The following is a 15,111-nucleotide window of genomic DNA, read 5'->3' as shown; positions in this document are numbered from 1 at the left end:
CTATTTGGTCTCAATTGCGGCGGCGGGAGGGGGACGCGAACAGGCAGGCACCAGGATTCACAGCGGTTGCAGGGGGCGAGGTAGGCTCTCTCGCGGGTCTCTTGCTGGTTAAAGGGTCCTTGTCTCAATTGTTCGGCGTCACCCGCACCACCGGGGTGACGCTGGCTTTATGAGCCGTCTGGCGGGATGTTATGGGCGTCTCCCGCCGCACAGCCTGGCGGGAGATGTGGTTCGGAGCCCCCCTCCGCTCTGCGGCCGCTATTCAGTCTCAATTGCGGCGGCGGGAGGGGGATGCGAACAGGCAGGCACCAGGATTCACAGCGGTTGCAGGGGGCGAGGTAGGCTCTCTCGCGGGTCTCTTGCTGGTTAAAGCGTCCTTGTCTCAATTGTTCGGCGTCACCCGCACCACCGGGGTGACGCTGGCTTTATGCGCCGCCTGGCGCGATGTTATGGGCCTCTCCCGCCGCACAGCCTGGCGGGAGATGTGGTTCGGAGCCCCCCTCCGCTCAGCGGCCGCTTTCGGTCTCAATTGCGGCAGCGGGAGGGGGACGCGAACAGGCAGGCACCAGGATTCACAGCGGTTGCAGGGGGCGAGGTAGGCTCTCTCGCGGGTCTCTTGCTGGTTAAAGGGTCCGTGTCTCAATTGTTCGGCGTCACCCGCACCACTGGGGTTACGCTGGCTTTATGCGCCGCCTGGCGCGATGTTATGGGCGTCTCCCGCCGCACAGCCTGGCGGGAGATGTGGTTCGGAGCCCCCCTCCGCTCGGCGGCCGCTATTCGGTCTCAATTGCGGCGGCGGGAGGGGGACGCGAACAGGCAGGCACCAGGATTCACAGCGGTTGCAGGGGGCGAGGTAGGCTCTCTCGCAGGTCTCTTGCTGGTTAAAGGGTACTTGTCTCAACTGTTCGGCATCACCCGCACCACCGGGGTGACGCTGGCTTTATGCGCCGCCTGGCGCGATGTTATGGGCGTCTCCCGCCGCACAGCCTGGCGGGAGATGTGGTTCGGAGCCCCCCTCCGCTCGGCAGCCGCTATTCGGTCTCAATTGCGGCGGCGGGAGGGGGACGCGAACAGGCAGGCACCAGGATTCACAGCGGTTGCAGGGGGCGAGGTAGGCTCTCTCGCGGGTCTCTTGCTGGTTAAAGGGTCCTTGTCTCAATTGTTCGGCTAACTCTGTACTATTGTTGACTGATTTTTATTGTTATTTATTTATCATGGATTGTATACTTGTATATGTGCTTTTATGAATTCCTGTAATTCGAATAAAGATCTTTTGAAACTTGAAACCAGCAAGACAAACTAACGCAACATTTTGGCTGATTATTAGACCCCCTCACTCCCCATGGCATTACAATCTAGACTTTCTTACAGAACAAATTTGTTAAGAGGTGTAACGAGAGCATTTTTGTAGTGAAAAACATACAGATCAATGCAATTTTGGAATGCCCCTCAAAAAGTATTTCTGATCACCTTTCAAAACTTTCCTCTTTAATGTTTTCTTGTTTCTCATAGCACTAATCTGCCTTCCATCAGACCTTAGAACGTTTCATGTCAGCTGTCAAGCTGGTTCTACTTAGTCTCATTGCCAATAAAGCTACCATAACAGGAGACTTCAATATTTGGGCATAGTGCAGAGACCCGCCATATGGTAGTGTGGCCCATCTTTGGGCAGAGGAAGCAACAACCCCCAGCTCCTAACAGAGCATCCATCATCGGCTTCTGGTGAAGCCCAGAACTTCCTTCAGGATTCTCTGCCTCACTTGCCAATCCCTATCTGCAGCTCTGCACTCACATTCCCTCAGTACAAGATCCAGCCACAACCCTCACTCACACCCACTCCGCTTTGACCGAAGACATTTTCTAGACTCAGTGGTTAATTTGTGAAAAAATAAGTGCCGGGGCTCTTGTCAGGAGGCAGTTTCCACCAACCCATTGCTCCTATTAGTGCTGCCTATAACTGAACTAATTACTATCCCTGAAACCCTACAAGTGGGGAGAGGATGTGGTGTAACGGCCAGGGCCGCTGACTTTGGAGCTAGGGAACCAGGTTCCCCAAGTGACTCTTGAGGTAGGCTCAACATCCTGTTATTCTGTTCAAATCACTTAATCTCCCTGTACTTACAAATAATGAATGTGTCCCTAACTGGTGCTAATGAAAAGTGCTCCAATACCTTTGCGTCGAGTTTGTTCTGTAAGCACAGGTGCTGACGATTAAGAGGCGGTGCCGAGCACCGGAATGTACCAGCTCAAATTAAGCACTGCTGTCTAGTGGTCTTCAGAGGCCAAGGTCAGGGAAGATGCATGCTTCTCCCTAATTGACAATCTCCTCCGTAACTGACTCCCAATGGACAGACTCAATGACGTCAACATTCCACTCTGTAGAGCAACAGTATATCATCCCCTTTTTTGACTCCCATCGAGATTTGAGCTTTTTATGACCCCCCGGTAAATTTTGATCTCCATATGCTGGCCGGCCAACATGTAAAACATGGTCAGTGTAGCCAAGATCACATGCGTTAGATTGCTATGACTTGTGAGTCTTATTAAGAGATCTGTGAAATCCTGCTGATCTTCTTCTGCATAAAACTTTAATGTCGCTTTCAAGAGCACCTAGAAGCATTTAAGTTATGCAGCCCACGCTGTACAAGGAGAGAAAACAAGACTGCTCCAGGCCAGCAACCTTCTCCAGCAGACTGGCCTTACCATACTGCGATTTAATCTGCTGAAAAGAGGGCAGGTCATCCAAGGGACATATTTATTTTATTTATTTATTTATTTAAATATGTATGTATGTATTTATTTATTTATTTATTTATGTATGTAAATATGTATATATTTAGGTATTTATTTATTTATTTATTTATGTATGTGAATATGTATGTATGTATGTATTTATTTATTTATTTATTTTCAGAGTGTAATTAGCGCGTACTAGGCCCCAGGAGCATGGGAGCACTGTACAGCAGCATTTTGATATACAGTGTATAGACGAGGTAGGAGAGGCCTAGGACTACAGCCACATATTCGAAGAAAGGATGGTTTACAGCTGTAGTATTTTCATATTTGGGAAAAGACTTTGAGAGCTTAGGGCTACTTTCTGCTGCAAAGAGGACAAGAATACCTGCTTCTGACGCATGCTTAAAATGCTTTCACATGTGCGTCAAAACTGAGGTCAGAGCACTTCATTTGAAAAAATGTAAGTGCCAGGGCCCGAGATACCTCACAGGAGTCCACTCCAGCTGTCGCCACTAACAGCCCTGCCACTGCTGCCGAATGCTGGTGCCGGCATTGCCTATGCGCTTGATTTATCAGTTTTAAATAAACACTGCACGGACAAATTCAGCAGAAGAAGAGACACTCAGCGCCCCCATATTGTGTTGTCACGTTAGAGGTCCCGGTGTTTAGAAATAAGTGAGAGAGCTGGGCTCCAGAAAACACCAGCTCAAATTAAGCACTGACTAATGACCTTGAAAAGATGAAACACCGAGAGTGGGAGGGCAGCAGCGTAGTCAGCGAACCCTCCTCCTCTCTTTCTTCTCAGATAACAGCAGCCTGCCCTGAACGCCATGGGAAAGTGGCAGAGCAAGAAAGAGTTTAAGAAGGAGAGAACCACAGGAGCAAGGGATAACATAAATGAGCGAGCCAGCAAATTAACAGGCAGCAGGGGCGGCCATAGGCATGTGCAAGCTGTGCACCTGCACAGGGCCACCAAACCCCAGGGGCCACCAGGCCAATGTATATTCTTAATATAATAATCCTCTGAGGATGGATACATATTTGCGTGGTGGCCCCTGGCAGGGATTTGACGGCCTCCGGCTCTGTTCCACTTCCAAACACCCTGACCTCCCCTCTTCACTGGCCTCCGTGCTCCACCCCTCACGGACCCCTCTTCCAAGGCCCCCTACCTACGCTCCCTACCCAGGGCCGCCATGAGCCTAGAGCCGCCCCTGCAGGCAGAGTGGAGCTAGAGCAGAGCCAAGGGTCTGTCTTGGATCTTAGACCCCGTGCATGAGCCGAGACCTGAAAATGTTTGCTATGTAAATCATACAGCAAACATCACAAAATATAGGATAAAGTCTCCAGAACTCCACCTTTATTTGACAGTTGGAAGCTTTGACATTAATATGTCACATTATAATATAGCACTGAGTCCAGTGTCGTTTGGTACCCTCTTGGACCGACTGACCCTTCGGCGTCTCCTTACGGCTGAGGGGGAAGCTTTGGATGGCCCGATAGCTACTCAGGAAATCAGAAGCACCATTAAGAACATGGCCACTGGCAGGTCCCCAGACGAGCTCCCTTCGGAGTTTTAAATGGTGTTTGTCAAAGTGTTGGCCCAGAGACTGGAGGAAATGTATGTGGAGCCATACAAGGCTGGATTGCTCCTGGCATTGACTCGGGAGGCCCTGGGGGTACCCTTGCCCAAGTCCAACTCTCTGGAGGTGACCGTCACTGGCTACGGACTGCTCTTAAGGCTCAATAAGGATTTTAAGATACTTATTATGGTGCTCACCTCCAGGTTGCTGCTCCATATGCTGGAACTGATCAATACGGATTAGAATGGATTCATGCCCACCCGCAATACCTCCCTTAGTCTCTGATGGCTCCACAACATCATCTGCAGCCGAGAGCAGGCAGACAACTCAATTATCATGATTATGAACCCGGAAAAAAGCCTTCGGTGCGACTATTTGGAGGCAATCATGTTGGGCATGGGGTCGGGTGAGCAATGGGCCTGGCGAGCACAGCGGCTTTATGCACATCCCGCAGCCAGGGTTAAGATTGGGCATTCAATCTCAGAGCCATACGAGGAATCCCAGGGCATAAGACATGGCTTCCCACTGTCTTCCCACAGTCTGTCTGTTGCCTGCGCCTTGTTGCCCTTCTGGGTTAAGTTTTGCGCATTATAAGACACCCATTCATTCATTCACTCTCTCCCCTCCTTTTTGCTGTCGCCATCGAACCTTTGGCACAGTGGTTTTGTGTGGAGGGTGAAGACTGAGGTATAATGGTTGATGATAGGGAACACGTCATCTCCCTTTGCACAGATGATTTACTTGGAAAATTGTGAATGGGACATTCTACATGCGCTGCGTCTACTTGAGGAGTGCGGCTCATACTTGGAATTACGGATGAACCAGGGCAAGACTTGTGCCTTCCTGGTGAGCAGTGCTGCTCCTCACCCCAGCTGCTGCCCATCCAATATCCGTTGAGTGCCACACGCCTTTAAATATTTAGGTATCCAGATTGTCCATGAGTTGGGAGACTTACACGAGGGTAACCTGGGTAGAGCGCTGAGATCCCCCAAGTCCTGTGTCCACTTTTGGAGATCCCTTAAATTTCCCCTCATGGAGTGTATAGCTATTTCCAAAATGGTAATGCTCCTGCGGCAGCTCTATTACTTCACAAACCTCCTGGTGCAGTCCCAGTATACTGGTTCCGGCAACTGGACATTCTCCTGTGCGAGCTGATCTGGTACGGTGGCTGTCACATGGTTGAACTGGACACCCTCCACCGTACCTCACTGAGGGAGGGCTAGGAGTCCCTGATTTTGAGTTATACTTTATAGCGGAGCAGCTTCAATGAATCACCAGGTAGCTAGATGGGGCAGGTTTGGCGGAAATTGGTACAATGGGCGCTATACCTAGCCAGGGCATGCTGCTGGCAAAGCTACTTAGCCCTGTTTGAGGGTCCCCCGGCCAAGCCTTCTCCTGTCCATGGCACTAAGCTGTTGGCTGCTCTGTGTGCGGGGGTCGGGGTGCCAGTGCCTTATGCCCCCAGGCTACTGCTAGTGGGGTTGCCTCATGGAAACCCCATAAGCTTCTTCACAGCGGGGCAGATGAGCCCATAGACAGAAGTGGAGACAGTGACAACGAGTGATTGCTTTCAAATAGGCACTCTAAATCCCCTTGTGTGATTTGTCTGAGCAGTCCGGCCTTCCGGCCGGCCATTTTCTCACATGCGAGGCACTCATGAGCACATTTTGTGACCTATGGGAACAGGCGATGTGGAACCGTGGACCCATAGAGACCTCCACCTTTTGCTGACAATGGATGCCAGCAGCTACCTGACTACATGGTTCTACGAGGTGCTGAATAGTTTGGTCAAAAAATCCCTAGACTCCCTGGTTGCACGCTGGACCACAGAGTCGGTTGGAGAACTGACTGAAGGGGGAAGGCATTGGCATACCCCCAGAAGGTGTCCAGCAACACACACCTCAAGTACCTTCCAATATAACCATACTCAGAGGACACACCTGACGCCACATAGGATCAGGGCCAATTACGGGCCGACCCTAGGGGATGGACCCGCTGTGCGACGCTAGATGCAGACTTTGGCCACATGACGTGGGGCTTTCCCAGGCTTCAGGAGTTTTGGGAGGTGGTTGTGTCAGAAACTCAATGAGACCCTGGATTGGACACTTGAGAATACTCCCGAAACCTGACTCTTAGGGGCCTTCCCTAGACCCTCACCAAGAAAGTTGAGAACAGACTATTGACCTGGCACCGATCCTGGACATGAGATACATTGCAATAGCATGGAAGTCCACAGTTGGGCCCAAAGTTGAAACCTGGGTTAGAGACATGAAGATGTGGCACATCCTGAAGGATGAGCATCGTTGAGAGAGTGAGCCCACGGGATCCGTAGTAGGCCAATAGTCGACCTGTGGTCGGAGGTGGTAGATGAGTGGGTGTTGCTCATGACCGCAGATGGCCGGGCAGCAGACGGGCAGGAAGGGCACGAGACAACGGCCTGTCCTTCGCAGGTGGAACCGTGGCTTCTGCAGGAATGCGTATAAACAAAGAGTATCCAACTGTGAAAGAGGGGGTGGTGTTCCCTACAGTGGTGGGGAGCACACAGTGTTTGTAAAATACCCCTCACACACCAAAAGGACCCTTGGTGTCATGCTTCATCATTGGGGCCTTCGCACCCCTCTACAGGATGCGGCGTGCTGCGACCTATGACTACGCGGGAGCACTTACTTTGGTATCTATGTGTGGTGCATGTGAGGGTTTTTTAAAAGAGTAAAGTGCTTGAGTGGTGGGGTTATTCAGGTGAGTGAAAATTTAAAAAGGACCTGGCTCGTGGGGTAGACACAAACATTTAATGGGCCCCCGGGCTGTTACTATTGAAAGGTATGAGATTGGAGGTGTTTATGCAGTATTACGTGCAATACCTCCTGTGTGCGTCAACATGTTTCGGGGTCTGAGCCCCTTCTTCAGGACGGGATTTTGAGGAACAATACAGAGGGACAATTAAATAAATAATTTATTTTCCCTCTGCATCATTCCTCGAAATACCCCCTTACCCGGCCCCGCCGCTGTTACCTGCACCGAACGCGGCTGACCTATACATGTCAATTATTGCACCTCATTACCCACAACATTATCAGGCCACAATACAGAAATCTGCCTCCCCTTGGAAGGCATATGGTCTAGGGAGGACCAAGGCCCGGCGGAAACTACGGAAACTACCATGTGGAGGCTAGGGTATGTGGGACACGTGCATTCCGGGGATGGATTAAACAAATACAAAGCGAAAATTATATAAAGATGATGGCTTGTCGAATACTCCTTCTATGCCCCTTTTATGCATAATATACTGTACATATTTGAACATTTCTGCCAATAAAATACAAGTTTTGCTCTGAGAACTACTTATTCAAAGTGCAAGTTTTTAAAAATGAACCATTAGTGAACTAAGTTGCAAGACAAATATGTAAACCCTGTACCTGCCCAAGATTATTACAGAGCAACATTTAAGTCTACTAAATCAAACACAATAGTTTTTTTTACAACTGGTATTCTGAACTCACGTATTTGAAAATGCTTTAGTATGTGATAATGAAGAAAAACGAGTTTTGGTGAAATAAAGTATTTGCGTAAGATCACACAAGTTAAACAGGGAAGCAGCGATTTGTCCAGGGTTTCGGGTTTCATTTTGTGCAAATTAGCAAGTAAATTGGTATTTATTTATCTTTCCTTATGTTAAAGGTTTGTTTTTACATCTGTGCATTTTCTCTTCAGTTTTTATGTATAGCACAAACTTAAAGTGTTTTGTATGAGCACCAGTTTCATTACACACAGCCACATTCATTGTTTATAGGTCTGGGGAGATGAGGGGCCAGATGTACGACCCTACTTTACATGCGCAAACAGGTTTGCAACCCGTTTGAGCATGCAAAATACAATAGGGTCATGAACTAACCCTATTTAGTAAGTCACAATTTGTTTGCGACTCGCTATATAGGATTAGCGACTCGCTATTAGAAAGGGGTGTTCCTAGGGCGTCCCTTCCTAATAGCGAGCCTGAGCCTCATGTATGAATTTTTTGCGATCGCAATTGCGGTCGCAAAACAGTTGCAGTGTACCACCCTTCTCAGAAGGGTGGTAAAGCACTCACATAACGGAAAGGGTCCCCAGGGGACCCCTTACCCTTTGTGAAGGCAGGGGAAAATATGTTTTTGGGGCAGTTTCATTTTTCTTTTTAGGTCGAGTGAAACTCGGACCTAATGTTGTCAACCCAAAAAATTCCTTTCTAGAGGATTTTGGACAGTGCACGAGAGTCACGTGACTCCTTGTGGACGAGCATGCCCAGCCCTCCCACTGCCAGCAGCATTTCTCCACGGCCGCCAGGCCACATCAAAAGCTTCCCAGCACTGCCCCGCCCATCAATCACCCTCCCACTGCCAGCAGCATTTCTCCACGGCCGCCAGGCCACATCAAAAGCTTCCCCAGCGTGCGCTCGGCCGGCCTCTCGCATTTCTCCTCCCACCAGCTCATCGCAGCCTGCCCAGCCATCTCTCCCTACCCCTTAACCCTGCCCCCACCACCTCTCGATATTGCTGCTTGTTTTCATTTAATATCATTTGTAAGGGCAGGGGGATAGATAATAAGTAATATACAAAATGTAAAAATATTTACAAAATATTGAGTTGACGCTGAGGCTCGAACATCGGTAGCCAGTTCCCTAGTCAGCAGTTTGCAGGGAGGTTCCAGTGCCAAAGGGCTCACTGATTGGTTGTGTCCTCTCTCCCAAACCAACTTAATTTTGCAGCTGCATTGTTATACCATGAGATCGCCCCGAAGGTATTGAATCACTTAATGGTTATTTTGAATCATTGTCTGGTTGTTTGAAGGAACCTGTATGTCTCCACATTACATACATAGCCGGCCCTCTTAAGTATGCCAACAAGATAACGCCAGCCTGACAGGCGCAGTGAAAATGTTGTTCCGGGCTTCCTATTCAAAAAGATGTGGCCAGAATCAGACTCTAATCCCTTCCCCCTGCCGGCCGTCAGCTTGCCACCCTCATTCTCAGCCTGCTTCAGCCCCCCTTTTTTCACTGCCCCCCCGTGGAGGGTCCTTTCAATCACATTCCCTGACCAAGTAGGCCCTACTTGCTTTCTGTTGTTCGCATTTACGGTCCACACCCCTCTCAGTCTGTTCCTACATCATTTGCTTCCTCTCTCTAATCTCCTCTGCTCATTGGAAGCCGCATACACCGTATGCAGAAATATTTGGCCGTAAGGTCAGTGTGTGATTAGCCTCTAGTCTCAGCCTGCTTCTGCTCCAGCCCCCCCCCTTCTCTGCCTGTCCCCCCTATTTTCACTGCTGCTCCGTGGAGGGCCTGGGGCAAAGGTTAAGTTGCAATCTTTCAGTTGCTTATCGCTGTATTTGGGAGATTAAATGGTGCTTAACAGTTGAAATCTTTACCAAAACAGTGTTAACGCATACAAATAACACAATATTTGAAAAATAATACTATCACAAAACCTTCCTCATTATCACATAATTTTCCCTTTCTTGCTCCATAATTTAGTCAACCCTGCCGCATAATTCCATTGCCCTGCTATTCCGGGACACCTCATTTCGTGTGTATTCTTATTTTGGGAGTTGTTTACTTCGTTCACTGCCAGTGAGTTAAAATGGGAGATTGCATAGGCGTATACGATTAAAACTTGCTTCTGCAAACACTATGTTACCGTCACGTGAGTCCTTGTAATGCAATTACAGTAGGTCCATGCTTAGCATGGTCTGAAAGACTCTAGAACCTACTGTATTTCTGTGTTTCTCAGAGAGTGTGCAAGAATGTGAGTGCTCTGGAACCTGCAGTGCTGCCATTTGTGTTGAGAGCCCTAGATCAAAAGCACTCTAGAACCTGCAGTGTTGCTCTATGCTCTATCACCTGTGTGCTTTGGAAAGCTAGTGTTCATCCCACATTCTCTCGCATTCTGCCTGTGCTTCATCGCCAGATGTCCTGAGGTTTAGATAAGCCATCTGCTTCTGGTTGTTTTCTAGGGTGTGTACATTTTCTTCTTATGTCATGTACAGGAATGTTTTGCCTTCAAACGCCTTGTGTGCTCAGAGTATGCACCATACCATGCTCCCGGCTGCTGCAGGGAACAGCTTCTGCGGGTTATCTTCATAGGAGGGAAACTAACTGCAACTTTTAAAACTGTCAACATATATGGTAGCAGTAAAATGTGGCTCTTGTTATTCATTTGGCAGCTTGTGTACACATCTGTTTTTGTGCAATATCAATTTTGATGTCCTGTGTCTTTCTTCATTTAATTTAACCCACAAACCTCCCTTCATTCAGCACCCCACCCCTACCGTCTAGAATTACTTACTTGTGATGAGCAGCAATGTTTGTCGTCACCCTCCCCTTGTGTGTTCGCTGTGCTGTTACTGAAGCGTCTGTCTGCCATTTAAATGGCCTATTTAAGGGAAAGTATCAATTAGCAAAGCGCCCTTACATAAAATCCCTGTGTTATTAATTCTGGTAGTAGCTGCCACATTAGCCTTGAGATTGTGAGTTCTACGTACAGAGATCTAAATTGCTTCATCTAAGGACAACAGCGAGTGAACAACATCTGGGAAGGCTATCTGTTCCATATGAAATTTTACCCTAATTACCATTCTCTTTTATAAGCAGGGCATTCATGCTGTAGCATGACAATGTATGCGGACTACGTGTTCGTACATTTCACTGCTATTCCAATCAACATAATTTTACTCAACGCCACAGACTTCCATGCCACACAATTCAACTCTGCACATTTCCATTCCAAACCATAAAATTCAACTCAACAATAAAATTACACAACACACCACATACATCCAATCTACACCACAGAATTCCACATCATGCCACAAAATCCAGCCCTCCACATAATTTAACTCCACTACACACCACTCCACAACACAAAATAGCAATCCACATAATTACACTCCCATCACGCACAGTCACACTCAATCACACTCTACAACATTACAGTGAACTCAATACCACGTAACTGCTATCCACATTTCCACTGCACACAATGCCACATAATTCCACTACACAAATCCCTTCACAGCACTCAATTCCAGAACTAACCATTCCAATCCAACACACATAATTCCACTCCACTCCACTCATACATCCACTCCACTCCAAACCAAAACATATGGGTCAAAGACATTGTCATTTACAATGCCAATAGCTCTAACTCTCACAAATGCGAGACCTATTCCATTGCAAATGCTTGTTTTAAATGCATTCCGTTTTCCTTAAAGAATAACGGGATGCATTTTTAAAAAAACTGCTTTGTTTAAAAGCAGTCCCAGACAGGGAGGTCTGTTGAGCCCAGCAGGCCACCATACCTGGGAGGGCCAGCCATTCCCAATGGGGTCGCATATTGGGAATCGCAAACAGTGTCGCAGGCACTGTTGCACATAGCATTTTGCGACTAATAAGAAAAGAGTGGACAAATAGATAGGCTTTGTATATGACAGTTAAAAACATAACTGAGGTAAGGTAAAGTAAGGCAAAACGTTAGTTATTGTTAAATACTTAAAATAATTACAATAAATTACATAGTGCAAAAAAGTATTAAAAATAAAACGGGATCATGTTTAGAGATTCAGAACCTAAAATAGTTTATAACGAATTCCCAAATAATAATCTAAGTGCCTAGGTATCTGGGCTTACTATTAAACAGAAAATCAATACATTTTACAAAACATTTAGCCGTTTTCAGAATATTTCCAGTAAACAGAAAATTCCATGTCTCGCAACCAGTGCAGATAGCCATTTAAGTAAGGGCCATAACCAGTTAATTTTTTCAGGTTATAATTCTGGACAAATGCAAATGAATGCACCAAGTTTTTACTAGCATGTAGACACAGTTGGCTTTCTCTTTGTTTCCCCTTGTTTCCTTCCCTTTGTCGGGGTGGGCCTCAGGTAGGCTTACCAGTACTAGGGGTTCACCCTTCTCTACACAAAGTCCTCAGACCAATAGGATAGAAGTTGGCACAGAAACTGGCATATAAAACAACGTTTTTATTAACCTCATGAGGTGGTACTACATTCACACAACACCCTTCGGTAGTGTATGAAGTAGCACACTGAATAAAAGGGGCATGATCCTTTTTATACCCACACGGGCTCAAAAGAAGGTGGTGCAAGTACAGAAGGGAAGGGTTACATACATGAAAGGTCATACAGAAATGCACAGTCAACAGTAGGGTGGAGCTAGCAGCTTGCTGACTCCGGGAAGACTAACCTGACATATACAGACTAGAACAGGTGTATGAACAGTCACTGTCTCTTCTGTGCATGTGCAGAGTAGCAGAGCCTAAACATAGTCTGTCTATAAGCAGAGTGCAAGAGTAAACAACAGCAAGGTAGGACAGAGCACATGGTGAGCGCATGGCAGACAAGATGGCTGCCGAATACAAGATGGCTTCAGCTAAGTGCTAAACCCGATCGCTGCCAATTTACAACACCATGGTGTCCTTTGCTCAAACAGAAGCAATCTGATGCTGTTGGGTCTTTTCTGCAGGTCCTGCAGTAGGCAGGTAGAACTGGCTGGTTCCAGTGATCACTGCCTACTTGCAAATGCTTGCAATTGGCTACAAAGCCTTGCTTCCACTCCTAGATGTTTCCGAGCATTGATGTAATTGGTGTAAGTAAGTACGTTTACTTATTCGCGCAGTAAATCAAATTATAAAAAAAGACAATAAATCCCAAGGCTGTTCCTCTAAGCGAGCACTCAAATTAAGCATTACTATTTTTAGAAGTACAGATACAAACATTCGCTAAAAGTGCTTAGCTTCAGTCACACACGCCTACTGTAATTGTTCTTCTGTCTTTTGTGCAAAGAGAGCAAAAGTTCCTTCAGTATGTCATTCTTGCTAAGCTGCTGGAGTTTATCAGCAATGCACAGAAGCTGGTTAAACAATTGTGTTGCCATTATGGTGCATGCTTTCCATTCAAGAATGCAGTTTAAAGATCATTAAGAACGGTATATACAAAAGTAGTAGGTGGGTTAGAGGTGATGCAAATAACAGCAAGACCCTGGGACCTATCCCAGCCCTACGTTGACAAGAGTACAGGATTCTAAGCGCTTTACTTGCAAATAAAAGATGTGCAGGAGATACAATACATTCTTCCAATGAATATTGAAAACCTTTCCAGACCTCAGTCCCCAGTGAGTTCATGTGAAGGCCTGCAAAACCCCTGGGGTAGGAGCACCGTCAGGCCGTGGGCACAACTACTGCACTGTTCGCTTGGGCATGGAGCTTTTTTTTAAAATTATTTATTTATTTATTTATTTATTTATTTCAAAGTACTTTATTGATTTCCCATAAGAAAGATACATAGAGTAATACTGTTTCAGGGTTACACGGACAGTTCTGCAAGGAGATGTTATCTCCCCTTTTGTGATTAGTGATCCAAGTTTATCCATCCCTTATAGGATGCCTTGCTTGTATCCTTCCAGTTGGCAAGATCTATTTTCACCGCAGATGTTACCCTCCTGGTCTTCTGGCTTGTCCTCAGGATGTGTTTCTATCAGTTAGTTTTTTTTCGACTAAGTTTAAATCTCTCACAAGGCGGCAGTTTCGCTGTAAACCCTCTGTGGCAAAGCATGCCGTAACCGCCTGTCTGGGAGTACGAATGCCTTTGTGAATAAAAAGAGGGCGTAGCGTTGATCTGCGTTTGCTCAAGAGTTCTTTGCATATACATATTAGGCATCTCCATGCCCTCCACAGACGGCAGCAATGCTTGGCTGGGTTACTTTTCCAAGATGGAGGAAAGAGGGGAGAATGCCAAGATGACAGTGCAGATACTTCTTCTTGGTGGCTTTAGTAAACGCAGTACATAGATAGTGCTGAGGTGCTCCCTTGGAATAGTAACGAAGAATGAACCCACTGTGTGCTTTTTTCTCTAACAGGGAGACATGTTTATTGGTCAGGTTGACCGGCTGCCTGAAGCTTCACGGGTTCCTAATGCCTCCCACAGGCCCTGTAGCCCAATTGCTCAATTGATTTGTAGAAGTAGGCTCTTGCTGGGTAGTTTTCCCTGGTCGTCAGTTCAGCCCACAAATGAGCGTTCAGGGTCCCTGGCTGCTCACCCTTGATCTTGTCCCAACATTTACTGTATGCACCTCTACCTGTTTCTGCAAGCCAAACTCGGTCTTATTTGAGTTGGTGATGTCTACTTAGGAAGGCTTAAAATCAATCTGAATACAATCTAATATTCCATCTGAAGTAGCTGCATCTCTCTATGCCTCATTGACTCACTCCTGTAGGTTATTGTTGGGGCAAGCTAAGCTTGTATCACCTGAAGCAGTGGAGCAAAGTTAGAGCTAACTGCTTTGTTCTTTAGATTTTTTAGCGCCAAAGCCAATGCAATCCTTCACTTCTTCCTCTCTTCTTTCTGAAATGTAAATGAGCCTTTGCTGTCTGTTGTCACACCTAAATTCTCATACTCGTTTGCTGTCACCAACAGTTGTTTGACTAAGTACCAACAGGGTGCCCTTTTAGTGGTTCATCTATTTGGTGCTGAAAGCCAACAGGGATGCAACTTATGAGTATCAAGCCATCAGCGTATAGTAATTTCAAAAGGACCAGGCCCCCCAGCTTTGGGGCATGAGAATTAGACCTATTTGACCTTGAAGTTAAGTCTGCCATGAAGAGGTTAAACAACGTAAGAGCTAAGATGCAACCCTGCTTTAGCCCTTTAGTAGTTGGGATAGATGGGTTCCTGACCCCAGCCTAACTTGTACCCAGATGTCTGTGTATAGCAAAATCAGCTGTTTCAAAAGGGCATATGGAATCTTCC

The 15,111-nt window shown here is 46.8% G+C and overlaps 1 protein-coding gene across 1 annotated transcript in view; it reads left to right on the top strand.

Annotated features, from left to right (window-relative positions):
• The first annotated feature begins 4,652 nt into the window (after positions 1–4,652).
• LOC147703634 (transmembrane protease serine 9-like) overlaps positions 4,653–15,111 on the top strand; it is a 153,465-nt gene continuing 143,006 nt past the window's right edge. Inside the window, exon 1 of the mRNA XM_086929529.1 lies at positions 4,653–4,722. Coding sequence (XP_086785655.1) covers positions 4,653–4,722 — 70 coding nt within the window. The remainder of the gene's footprint in view (positions 4,723–15,111) is intronic.

Source organism: Lissotriton vulgaris, chromosome 7 (assembly GCF_964263255.1).
Source record: "Lissotriton vulgaris chromosome 7, aLisVul1.2, whole genome shotgun sequence".
Classification (NCBI taxonomy): domain Eukaryota; kingdom Metazoa; phylum Chordata; class Amphibia; order Caudata; family Salamandridae; genus Lissotriton; species Lissotriton vulgaris.
Note: the sequence above shows the minus strand (reverse complement) of the source record. Positions and strands in the feature narration are given on the sequence as shown.